We start from the raw sequence: 13,971 nt of genomic DNA, 5'->3' as shown, positions 1-13,971 counted from the left end.
GTTTATGATTATGGAGATGTAAGTTATGATTTTCTAACTAATCATCACCAAATCCAAGCATTTTAGTTCATATTGGATCCAATGAAGATAGATATCCACTAGGGCTCTTGGAAACGCACTCATTCACCAATAATTGAAGGCAATCACGAGTCTTTGCCATCCTCGAACCTCGATGCCATTGGGCTCTTGTATTATTTTAATATTTTTACTTGAATAAGTCATCATATGGACTAACTCATTTAAACGTTTTGAAATTCAATATGAATCCTAAAGTTCACTTTCAATTCGATGTTAAAACTTCATATTTATCTTTATTTTAACTTAATATTCACATATTGATTTGAGTTTTTGTTGACACAATCGATACTATCATAAAATCTTACAATGATCGCCTAGTGATAGTTTGATAAGTAAAAGTATGAACAAATGAAGCATCGACACCGAGCACCAACCATAGAAGAGAAAACTTGAAGAATATCCAAAATGACAAACGGAGAAGGCGATCTCCCCTGAAAAGCAATCACATCCATAGAAGCATGTTGAAATACAGACCAAGATAAAAAAACTAAGAAATAAATCAACACCAGAAGTCCACAAACATCGATAGTCATTATACCCTTTACTAAAAAAAAAGGCTAAGAGAATCATTAATATTAAACTATGATAAAACTAAAATTGAAAACTAGTAAAAGTAGAAGAAAATAACGAAAAATGAGAACAAAAGAGTAGGGAGACGACCGTGAACAGCCATCACCACTGCCCCCAAAGATCCCGTCGATTTGCTTGTAACTCCTGCACTGTCGCAAAGAAAAAAGCAACGGTTTTTTGATTAAATACAAGCCTTTATATACATAGAAAATGGTAAATATATGTATATATATACCCGTGTTGAACGCAATCCACTTCCTTGTTGAGAAGTTCAAGTGTAGTAAACCTGTGTAATCTAATAACTATTTGACAATCTATCCGTAAAATCTGCCTCACTGTTTGTTATTCTAATTAGCATGTCCAACACTTCTTTCATGTTGGGTCTAGTTTGTGGTGTTTCGGCAACGCATCAGACAGCAATCTGAAGCAGCTCGCACATCTCGACAGTACCCTCGGCTGGCCCTGAACCGTCAACCGCGACCGGTACTATGGCCTGAACTAATCCGTTTTCTCCATTCCCCATGATACGTCTCGCCCATTCGACCAAACATTCTTCCACTCGGTCCACAGCTCGTCGCCTGGTTGCGAGTTCCATTACTAATACCCCGTAACTGTAAACATCGCCTTTTGTCGTAGCTTGCCAAGTATGCCCGTATTCTGGTGCTACGTAACCGATGGTTCCTGCAACTGTCGTGCTCACGGGGCTATCTCCGACATCGACAACTCTCGCTAGCCCGAAATCCGTGACTCTGGCCCTTCCGTATTTATCTAGCAACACATTGCTGGCCTTAACATCCCTATGCACAATTGCAGGGTGGCATTCATGGTGTAGAAACACTAATGCCCGTGCAATATCGACCGCCATGTTGATCCATCTCCGCCATGTTAACCGCACTTGATCTGTTATAACGTCTTCCAGGCTTCCGCCTTCCATGTACTAGTAAACCAATTTCTTCTCTAAACCATCAAGGCACCAACCATAAAGTGGTACAAGGTTAGGGTGCGGCCAACCGAAACCGTTTTGTCGAAGAACCTCCATCTCTGCCCGAAACTCCCTTTCGCCCTCTATCCCTTCTCTTTGTAGCTTTTTGAGTGCTACTTCTCTCCCATCCGGCAATACTCCGCGGTACAGTTCCGAATCCGCTTTTCCCAAGAATCCTATCCTCCGAAAAATTATCCGTAGCCTTCAAAATATCTGCGTGAGTGAATGCTGTTTTGTCTATACGGATGACCTTGACAGTGTCCGAAAACAATGGCGATGAGCCGCCGGAACTCAATGTCAGATTGTGTCGGAAATTCTCATTCCATAAGAGAGATCCCGCTGGTTCTTCAGGGCTTCTCACCAATAACACCAAAAGAGACAGAATTCCGAATACCAAAAAGGCCAGTGTTAGGCCTAATAACACCAGAAACACAGCCAACTTGACAGATTTTCTATGCCGGCAATGATTGTTTGCCAAGTGATCCGTTCGATTAGCGATGAAATCCAGGACATGGAGCAGTGGATCTCCGAGGTAGGACTCTTTCTCGAACGTTGCAAATTGACCGATTGTTGGAACTGCACCTGAAATGAAGGGATTGTATGAAATGTTGAACTTGGTCAATTCAGACAACTTGTCCAAGCTTGCTGGAAACATGCCAGAAAAGTTGTTATACGACAAATCTAACATCTGCAAACATTTGACATTCCGTAACTCTTCTGGAATTGTTCCAGAAAACATGCTTCGAGTGATATTTAGAACAGCAAGTTGAAGCTGGCCAATTTATGCAGGCAGTTCACCGTTGAAGCCATTGAATCCTAAATGCAACATACTGAAATCTTGCATCAAACCGATATCTGCAGGAATCGGACCCGAAAACCGGTTTCAGTAAGCTGAACGTAACCCGAGATCTGATATGTTCTCACCATTGAACCTGCAGTGATCTTTGGGAAAATGCCAACACCTTTAAGCAACTTATCCCATATACTTCATCAATTTTTCCTGGTGAGAATTGTATACATAAAATTAAAAGGCGGGTAGTCTGCCGGTATCCATCGTTTGATCGACATGCACTTACCGGTACCGGATCGTGACCGGTCTCTGGACTTTATCCGGTTTGACTCGAAAGTCGAAGTAGCGTTCCTCCCGATCATTGCCAACTGAGGTGAAATAGTTCCAGAGAGTTGGTTGTTGGCAAGGTTCAGCCATAGTAGACTCGAACAGTTGCCAATTTGTGGTGGGATTTCACCATTAAGGGAGTTGTTTGCAAGCATTAGCCATAACAGAGAGCTCAGTTTTCCGAGTTCTCGAGGGATCGGTCCCGAAAGGTTGTTGAAGGACAAATCAAGGGCTTGTAACTGAAGCAAGTTGCCATATTCAAGTGGGATACTGCCTGTAAGTTGATTGTGAGCCATCATCAAGATGCTCAAGCTTTTCATTTGAGAGATTTCAACAGGTAATGGAACAGTGAAATTGTTGTAACTTAGATCCAAACCATACAAATTTTGTAATCTGAGAATCCCTGAAGAATGAAACCCTCCTTTGTATGAATTTCCGTGCAATACAAGGAACTTCAACTGTGTAAATCTCCCAAAAATCTCTTTGAATCTCCCCACCAAAGTTGCTTTTACTCAAATCTAAATACCCCATATTTGTTAGATTCAAAAGGGTTTCTGGGATCACACTTGAAAAACTATTGTCCCCCAAGAACAAGCCTTCAAGACTCAAAATCGTCCCGATTTCGGATGGAATTTTACCGGTGAAATCGTTTCCATAGACGTTCAACACAGTCAAGTTCCTGCAAAACGAAATATCTCCTGGAAATTCACCCTGAAAATTGTTTACCGAAAGGTCTAACATCCGCAGAATGCGGTTGTTCGGAAATATCGATCCTGGAACAACCAATCTCCTGGAAATCCAGTCCATATATTGCCAACAAAGTTGTTGGAACTCAAATCCAGATACTGCAGATTCCAGCATTCATCAAAGAAATCGATCAAATCAGTGAAATTGTTACTTGAAACGTTTGCAACAACCAATCTCCTGCAGATTCCTGGGAAATTAACATGAATATCCCCATGAAATCTATTCGTAGACAATTCAAGTATATCTAAACTATTCAAACCTGATAAGTTCAGCTGTCCTTCAATGAGATTATGCGATAAGGTATACAAGGCTTCTGCATTGGTTCAACTCGTCTGGTATAGCTCCATTGATGGTGTTCTTCGACAAATCATCGGATTTCGGTTAAGGCCGAGAACTTATCAAACATTTTCCCGGAAATATTGCTGTCCGTAAGGTTTATGCCAATGACCCTAGTTCCATTAGAAGAAGAACATGAGATTCCATGCCATTGACATGGACTCGAGTTTTCGCTATTCCATTTTGAATCTCTCTCTTGATTCACTGGATTTTGTTCTTGCAGAAAAGATTTTAGCTTCAGCAGTACTTTTTGTCTGATTCTAAAGAATCTCCAGCAACCATAATACCTGTAAGCAAAAACATGACAGTTTAAAACAGAGATTGCAATAAATTAACAGAATCATCCTGGAAAAACACGAAAGTGAAAAATAAAAGCTGACCCAAGAAAGATTTCCATGCATTTAATGAGAAAAAGGTCATAATTAAGCGGATAAAAAGGAGATTAGAACATACATGTAATCAAGATTAAGAAGGTGAAGAGAGTAAAACGCCATGGAGCAGCCTTCTTCTTCAACTTTGTAAACCAATTTTCGTAAATTTGTTTTTTGAAGCAACGGATTACTTAAACAACCAGCACTTGGAAGCATGGGGATGGTGAGCCGCCCATATTGACTGGTTAAGGTAACATCAAGCCATTGGGTTGACCATGGACATTAGACTCAACAAGCCATTTACGAGCTTTTGAGTTTTGAAGCAGGTTTAGTTTGGTAAAATTTGCCGCTAGTCCCTCTATTTGAGTGATTTTTTGGATTTAGTTTATGTGCGAATAAAACTTTTTCGATTTAAAAATCTTTATTCCATAATATTAATGTATTGGTATTTTCTAACAAAATTTTTCTATCCTTAGACATGTGCAATCACAAAACATTCATAAATCATTATGTACTTGATAAGCATACTCAACGATTTTAAAATTGGGTATATTAAATCTTGACCATGCTTAGGTATATCGATTTTAAACTAGACAAACTAAATTTTGATACTAATTTTTATTTTTATTTTTGTTACAAAGGAATGACTACTCAGTAGTCTACCATCCAAGTTCTGCTACTCCTTCAATGTCCGCCTGAAGAAGATAATCTAATTTTTTCGGTGGATTTTTCAACAGGTGCGTTCCCTTCTCTCCTTGGGGGTAAGATTTGCTACACGGTCAGCGCACCGATTACCCTCTCTCCATGTATGTCTAATCTCTGTTATCCAACCTTCCTCTTTCATCTTTTCACAATCTCTGAAGATTACATGTCATCCATTCTTTCTTTATTCAGGGCTTCAATTACCTACTTGGCGTCACCTTCGACGCTTAAGTTCCTCGCACCCAGCGATTTTGCGAGGAGTAGTCCCTGTCTGATTCCCCATACCTCGACCATGGCGCTATTTGTTCTCCCGATATTCATCATGAATCCATGGACCCAACTCCCGTTTTCATCTCTGATCAGGCCTCCTGCCGCAACCATTCCAGTGTTCATTCTGCATGCTCCGTCCGAGTTCAAAATTCAGTTTCCTCTCGGCAATTTTCTCCACCTCGCTAATTTTTAAATTTTAAACTAACGACTTAACAATTAGATCTTATACCCCATTTTACTACTATTTTTATTTAGTCCTTCTAAATATTTCATATTGATTCCAATCCTTGAACATACTTGATAGTAGGCAAGTTTTGATAAAATATATATATATTAATTAATTGTACCACACATGCCTAAACTATGACTCTCATTTTAGGTCTAAATTATGATTAATTCTAAATTGATCTCCAACTTTTTAAGCATTCCAAATTAATCTCTAAAGTAGTACTCTTATTTTATATTGGTCCCTAAACTTTTGAATATTCCAATTTTATCCCTAAACTTTTGAATGATTTTGTGGGGTGGTATTAGAATGTTCAAAAGTTTAGGGACCAATTTAGAATGGGGTTATAGTTGAGGTATGGATTTGAAATGTGCTAAATTTTGGGATCAATTTAAAATAAGATGCATAGTTTGAGAATGAAATCAAAATGTTTAAAAGTTTAGAGATAAATTTAGAATGAAGGTGATAGTTTGAGGATATGTGGTGCAATTAGCTCAAAATATATATATTAATAGAGTTGGACTAGAATTTTTATACAGAAAACGTAAGACAACTTTTTCTTTTTCTTTTCAAGTACATTGGTTAAATCTTAAACTCACCAAGATACAGGGATTAACAACAGGATTTAACCTTTATTTTTCGTAGCTGAAATTGTTGGATAATTTGTTTTTCATGGGGTTGTGTGTGTGTGTGTGTGTTTGATTAAAACCATTGCTTCCACAGAGAAAAAATGTAAAGCTTATATGAATGTTCACATCAACAAATAAATAATGATTTAACCTTTGTAAATATTTGACTATGGTTTCCCTTTGATTTTTATAATTATTGAATACTTAGACACCAACATATTTTATAAAATATTTTAATTATTAATTTAGAATATCACGTAATAATATTAAACGAGATCTTGATATAAGTTCAAGTTCGATGGTTGGAGCTCGAGAAAATAAAAGAGAAGATAGAAAAATCAAGTGTTATGAAATTTTTAGATATTCAAAATTTCTCTTTCCTCTACTTATTCTATCCCGAATATTATAATTCTCCGATTAAATTAAAAACATTAAATAGTCATATCTGACCATAATCTTCTTCCCCTAATATTAAACATCACCAAATATTATTTTAAAATTTTATATATAAATATTGAATACAAATATCTTAATGAAATGACTAACATAGAAAAATATACTAAAGGTCTAATGTTTTTCATTTTTTTTTAAAAATCAATCTTATTTATTAGTACTATTTCTCTTGAAATAATAAAAAATATTAAAGAATTAGTTCGAATTTCATTTGGTTTGATTTTAAAAGCTTATAATATAATTCGTTTAGTGAAGAACTTTTTAATCAGATCACTTAATTTATTTCATCTCTTTACACATCTATCTATCTATCTATTTATCTTGGATTTTCGTAATATGTAACTTGTACTTATTTTTTTGTGTTTGTGGTTTTCCCCCCTATCTATGTGCTAATGATTTAACTTCTTACTGTTATTTTATTCGATTGTTAATATTTTATTTGTTTGTTTATTTTTAAAAGTTTTTATATTCGGTTCATTTAACATTTATAAATATATTTATTTAATATTCGTTCATATATTTACTGACACATCTATTCAACGTTCACTAGAATTTTGGTTCATATATTCATATCATACACAAAACTTGGACAAAGTGACAAGGGCATGACTTTACCCATACCAAGGGACACATGTTTAAATCCCAACTGCAACCACCACTTTCTTTTTATATTTTTAGTAGTTTTAGAAGAAGTTTAATTAGGGGTGTTCAAACTTCGGTTAAAATTGATTTAATCGATCGAATCGAAGTTTTTTCGGTTAATCGATCGATTAATTTTAAGTTCGGCTTGTTTAACGATTAATGATTATTTCAAACTTCGGTTATCGATTAATTCCCTTCAAAATTAATCAGTTAATCGAATTAACCGCAATTATTAAATATTTAATATTATATATATATGAATTAGCCTTAAGAGTGTTTAAACTTCGGTTTTAATCGAATTAACCGAAAATATAAAAGATAAAATATATAAAATATATTATTTATAAATTCCAGTTAACAGTCCAATAAATTGAAATTTGTTTGATTCGGTTAATTATTTTTGAAAAAAAATTTGATTTGATTAACGGTTAAAAAAAATTTGATTAAGGAAATTTTAAAAGTTAGATTCGATCGGCTAACCTAACCAACCGATTGAACATTTATAAGTTTAGCATGAAGCAATGGAATGGGCTTCTTATTAAAGAGTCTGGGTGTAGCATAGGATAAAACAGACCTGGCCCAAATTAGAGCTTTGCAATTTAATCTCAATATAAATAATTTGATTTAATTAATTTAGAATTTAATTTTTAAAGTTAGTTCGAATTTTATTTCTCCCTAATTCTAATTTATTTGTTGTTTTTATTAAAAATAAATAAATTATATAAAATATTTATAATAATGGATTTTCATTATAATTGTCTTTCTAATTAAAATTGTAATTTATTGTCAATAATCCTATTATCTTAAGGGGTTGTTTGGTTTGGGAAATGTGAGATTCTCATGGGAATGGAATCGACATTCCCATGTTTGGTTGGCCGAAAATCTCATTCACGGTAATGTTTTATTATCAATAGTAGATTTTTTTGGATATATTACAGGGAATGTCTTTACTTCCATTTTCTTAGGTATTGTTGGATTATCGACGTTTTGGACTAAAATGCCCTTAATTTTTTTATATAAAAAATACCCTTATTCTGTCATTGAATAATAAAAATTCTAAGAAGGTTAAATTATAAATTTATCCTTAAACTATTTTAGATTTATAAAAAAATCTATAATTAAAATTTTATATGAAGTTCATGGGTTAAAATAAAATTTTACTCTTTCATTAAACCTTTTTATATTTTCAATTTTGTAAAAAAAATTATATAAATTTTATGAATTTAAATTTTTTAAAGAAAATATAATAATATTTTCTAACTTGTTAAAAAATAAATATATAATAAGGATAATTTGGTCAAATATACATTCCAATAATCTTTTATTTCTTTAACCAAACACGGTAATCTTACATTCATGCTAAATCAACCAAACACAAAATACAACATTCTCAGTAATCCTATTTCCTGTTAATCTTTTATTCATATTGATAATCTTACATTCCGTAAACCAAACGCACCCTAAATTATATTAACACTCCGTTATAAAAAATATAATGTTAAATGAAATTAAAAGAATAATATAAATAAGATGAATCCGAGTATGGTTCAAATACAATATTAAAATTGTTAGCGTTCAGAAAACGCAGCATATTTCTCCAATCGCATCCCTTCAAATTCATCTTCATTGAAGATCAACGGCTCCAATGTCAAATGACTCGTCGTCACTCCTTGAATTCACTGGATAACAAGGAATCAAAATCTGAAAAACCCTAAAAAAAACTCTCTTAACATCAAGCAATTTATGTAAATAAGAATTCATCCTCTCATCTGCGCCGCCCAATTTTTGCTGAAAAAAGAGAAATTTGAAACACAATAATGTCTGACGAGGAGCACCATTTTGAATCCAAGGCCGATGCAGGAGCTTCCAAAACTTACCCTCAGCAGGCTGGTACCATCCGTAAGAACGGCTACATCGTTATCAAAAACCGTCCCCTGCAAGGTCTCTCTTTTGTATCTCTTGAGTTTATGTTTTCTCTCTCTGTTTTGAATGACGTGTTGAAGGTTTTGATTTCTTTGTGGATTTCATTTGAGATTTTGATGTATTGGATTTTTATTTATATAATATTCATATTTGGAAAATTTATATCTAAATATTACGCTTGATATTGACTTTTGATGCTCGAATTATATTTATTTATTTATTTCATTTTGGTTCTGGAAGTAGTTTTAATTATTTGTTCAAATTTTGACAGAATTGAGAATTGGTTATGGTTTTTGACTTTCGATGAAGCAAAATGAAAGTGAAAATAATAACAAAAAGAACAAGTAAATCGAGGTCTATATTGTTAAGAAATTAATAGTTTCTAGTCAATCTTCTGATTATGTTCAAGCTGTTTTACAGTGGTAGCATCTATTGGCATGTGATAGGTTATTAGTGTTTGATGGGTGGACTGGAGTTTACACCATATGGTTACTATTTAGATTTGGGTTTATGCTGATTTGCAAGTTTAGCTAACTTGATCATTTTTTTTGGCGGCGTGCATCAGGTTGTGGAAGTTTCCACCTCCAAGACGGGGAAGCACGGACACGCTAAGTGTCACTTTGTCGGAATTGATATCTTCACTGCCAAAAAGTTGGAAGATATCGTTCCCTCGTCCCATAACTGTGATGTATGAAATCTGAACGCTCATAAGTTTTTTCTTTTCTTCTCATTCTCAGTTTTAATGTTTAATTTGTCATGTGATTGCTTCGGTGTGTTATTGGATGATTTTGTTTCTGTTTTAACAGGTTCCGCATGTGAATCGTACTGATTACCAGCTGATCGATATTTCTGAGGATGGATTTGTAAGTTCTTTTGCTTCACTTCTGCTTGATGGTTCTGTGTTTGTATATGTATATGTTCTTAATTAGTTAAATTAAATATTCTTAGGTGAGTTTGCTGACTGATAGTGGAGACACTAAGGATGATCTGAGGCTCCCAACTGAAGAGAGCTTGTTGAAACAGGTCAATTAACTGCTTTTTTATTGAGATTTGCATTTGTAATTTAAACTTACTGATATTTGAGTTCCAATGTTGGATGCTTTTTAGCATATTGCTTATCACGAGCTGGTATGCTCGAGATAGGTTCAAGTTTCATTTTATAGGAGTTTTATTGATTTCAAACCGGTCTTCTTTTGCTTTTCTGTCCTCTTTCTTGTTGGGAAATTTAGTCTTCCCCACATGTATAAACAAGTTTCATTCATTGCATTTCTCATTTTTTATATTCTGAAACTGAGATTGGATATCTGTATCATGATGGTGACTGCAGATCAAGGACGGGTTTGCCGAGGGGAAAGACTTGGTCGTGTCTGTCATGTCGGCAATGGGGGAGGAGCAGATCTGTGCTCTCAAGGACATTGGTCCGAAATAGTTTGAGACTTGATTCTCAATATGTTATTGCAATGTTAAATGAGATTATTTTTATAAGAGCTTTGTCTTTTCACCCACTTGGGGGTGGGTATAAATGCCTGTTTGAATGAGTGTCTTTTGTTTGGTTTGGATATTAAAAGAAGAAAAGGAAGAAGAAAAACACCATTACCGGTTTCTCGTTGTTCGGCGGTGAACTGATTTATGTTTTCAAGCCCTTTTCTTTGTGCATGGTTGGTGAAAAATAGGGCAACAATTCCCTTGTCGAGGCCTATTGGTGATTGAAATCAAGAGCTTTATTGGACTATGATTAAGTTCAAAGGTAAGGCTTTTGTTTCTACTTTGCTCAAGATTGTTTGAAATATTTGCATTTATTGAATATGGAAGAAGAGGAATAACAAAATTTCTAGAGAAAAAATGTTAAATGAAACTGATTTGCTTTCAAGAATTAAAGTGAATATTCAATTGATATTTCTATGCATCAAGATAAGATAAATCATAAATTTTGTACCGCTTAAAGAATGACATAATTTCTTTGATTATTAATTTGTATTTGTTGCAGAGTTGTTTTGTTTAGATTATTGTATGGTAGTAATTTGTCTGCTTTCTTCAAATAATAAGAAATTCAAAAAACAATTACCTATTATTATTAACACCACCAACAGGCATGGTAGTGGTCATGAAAAATAAGTAGAGAATCATTCAGAAATTGTTGAATGCATTAGATTTATTTAATTTGAAAAGATAAAGGATGAAGAGTACTTGGGTAGCTGCTCGGTCTCTTTCAATTGCACCTTCCTACCATGCGAGAATGAAACCACTACTACATATCAATCATGTCTTTTGATTTTAAAATAACTGGTTTTGATTTAAATTTTATGTAGTACTTAAAAAATAGAGTAAAATACAAATAGTCCATTGACGGTAGGATGTTGTTTTATTGAGTCATTTGAATATTATAAATTATGAAATGATCATTTGATTATGGGGTATTACTTTGTCGAGTTCTCCGATTATAAAATGTTACAAAAATGGTCACTTGACTTTTTATATGTTTCAAACTCGTTTTTTATGTTAAAAATTGACGGTAGTCTGAGCTCGATGTTAAATTATTGACTATGATATGATAAAATATGATTTCAAAATCTCAAATGACTATCATTACTCAGCCAACAAGTTAATGTCCAACTCATGTTGTTATCAATTTTTAATGAAAAATGACGAGTTTGAAACATGTGAAAATTCGGTGATCATTTTGTAACTTTTAATAGTCGAGGGACTCAATAAAACAATATCATATAGTCGAGAGATTATTTTGTAATTTTTAATAATCGGAGATTTAACAAAATAACACATTATAATTAGGGGACTCATGTACTTTACCAAATAAATAATTAAAAATTCCTAAAATCAAAACAAATAAAATATTTTAAAATAAATTAATTATTAAATACATCTACAAGCTTATTTATGAAGATGATAATAAAAACTTTAAAAAATGAGATAGATAAGCATCTCGTAAAATTAATTAGGGAAATATTATTTTAATTTGTAATTGTGAAGGTCGTCTTAGTTGGGTACAACGTTAGTAGACATGCCGATGTTAGTGTGAAAAATGAAAATGAAAAAAATAATAAAGACTAATGGTGCCAAGGACAAAAATGAAATAAAAGGGACCAAACAATAAACTAAAAATTACAAGAATAATGTCCAAAAAAAGAAACACGTTTACATGTCGCATATATGTATGAAAATACATTGAGTCAAACAATAACGATAATGAAGAATTTTCGAGGGTCTCTCCTGTGCTTTATCGATTGATTTTGGATCAAATGCCAAATGGTTGATCTACGATGGTGTCGTGCATCACTGACTTGATTACTCGAAATTGAGAGTTACAACTAGGAAATTTTGTTCTTAATGGGTATTGAATTCACAATCTAAAAGTAAAAAATATATTAATCTCGAGAGTTTTTAATCATTTATTCTAGTTATTATTGACTAATTAGACAAAAATGCTTGAATATAGATTTTATATTTTTTTTATTAAATAATTGAAGTCCTGACTTATATGTATGTATATGTTACTGTTATTTGGTTCGGTTTGTATTCAGTATGTGTGTGTGTTTTCTTTTACATTATTGATATAATTTTCATTTTGGATTCCATTGTAGCACAATAGGTTGGAAAAAGGCGTAGAAATGATGGGCCAACACGATAATGGAAAGAGAATGGGATAAGTGGGGCAAATCGTGTTGAGTCAAAATCAGAAACGGTAGGAGATTAGGCAATTCAGGGAATGCATTTGAATGCCTTGGGGAGGGAAACACTTTATCATTCCACTCATCATCATGTCTGCATTCAAAACCCACCGAATGCTTCTGCCTTTTGCCAATTCTTTTTTATAACAAAACATTCTATTTTTTAAAAATGTTTGATTGAAGGGATTTATTTTATATAAAAATAAGTTATTTATGTTTTGTTAGTAAATATTTTTTTAATTATTATCATTTAGTAAAATAATGAAATATATTTATTAAAACTTAAAGAAAATATGGATTGATTTTTATTTTTATTAATCAAGGGTCTTATAAGTGGTATATTCTAACGACACTCGGCTATTTGATAATGAACACTTAAATATCGTGTAGTTTCTGATTCTCGAATCTAAGATTATGAGAATTAATAATCAATGTTTAACCATTGCATCAAACTAGTGAGTTATTATATTATTAACGAAAATATTTTAATCTATATAACATTTTGAGGTTTATGTGTTGGTAAAGGATTGAAGGTACTTTGTCACTATTTTCGTCAAATAAAATTAGTATTTAATTATTATCAAAAAAAATATTATTTAATTAATCAAGAAAATTATTATTTAATAAAAATATCGGTGAAATATAATTTCATAAACAATAATCAAATGTAGATTGTATCAATATTTATTTTGAAACTTTCATTCTTCTTACTTTTATTTATTAATTTAGAGTGATTATAAATATAATATTTATTTTAAAAAAAGTACAATTATTTAACAATAAAAATTTAAATATCTTTATAATTTGTTTTTGTACTCAAATCTAAAATCTCTAAAAATAATAATCATCCATTTTAATAATAACTTAATTCCTACAATTATTTTATTTTTTGAAATAATACTTGATGAGATTTAAATAATAACTTTAATTAATACATTTTGATTGGTGGTTCCCACTTATCGAATCATCGTGCCTTCCATAACGTTGAGTTTTAGTTCTCAACGATTGGTTGGTAACCCGCCACGTGGGTCGTGATGGAGAATGGTCTGTCCTTGAGGGGAACCAGATTTCTTGAACTGTTAACGGCGCTTTTAAATGGATAGCGACCGACGTCTTAATATACAGTAAAAGAAAGTTTTATCGATTTTGTTATTATTTAAATAATAAAATTGATAAAAAATTATCAAAAATATTATTATTTCTATTGATTTTGTTATTATTGGACATTTTATAAGGTTT

At 32.7% G+C, this 13,971-nt stretch overlaps 1 protein-coding gene and 1 pseudogene across 2 annotated transcripts; one reads left to right on the top strand and one right to left on the bottom strand.

The window, feature by feature from the left end:
- Positions 1-708: 708 nt before the first annotated feature.
- On the bottom strand, positions 709-5,296 carry LOC120170509 (annotated as a pseudogene).
- A 3,373-nt stretch (positions 5,297-8,669) lies between these two features.
- On the top strand, positions 8,670-10,544 carry LOC120170534 (eukaryotic translation initiation factor 5A-like). Of its 2 annotated transcripts, none has more exons than XM_039178494.1 (5): positions 8,670-9,075; positions 9,612-9,734; positions 9,853-9,909; positions 9,995-10,069; positions 10,374-10,544. In XM_039178494.1, exons 1-5 carry the CDS (start codon positions 8,941-8,943, stop codon positions 10,473-10,475), a joined length of 492 nt encoding a protein of 163 aa, XP_039034425.1. In that variant the 5' UTR covers positions 8,670-8,940; the 3' UTR covers positions 10,476-10,544. The 2 variants fall into 2 exon arrangements, with proteins under 2 accessions (XP_039034425.1, XP_039034424.1); XM_039178493.1 differs by having other exon boundaries at positions 8,848-9,064.
- Positions 10,545-13,971: the final 3,427 nt, after the last annotated feature.

Source organism: Hibiscus syriacus, unplaced genomic scaffold (assembly GCF_006381635.1).
Source record: "Hibiscus syriacus cultivar Baekdansim isolate YM2019G1 unplaced genomic scaffold, ASM638163v2 tig00111780_pilon, whole genome shotgun sequence".
NCBI lineage: Eukaryota > Viridiplantae > Streptophyta > Magnoliopsida > Malvales > Malvaceae > Hibiscus > Hibiscus syriacus.
Note: the sequence above shows the minus strand (reverse complement) of the source record. Positions and strands in the feature narration are given on the sequence as shown.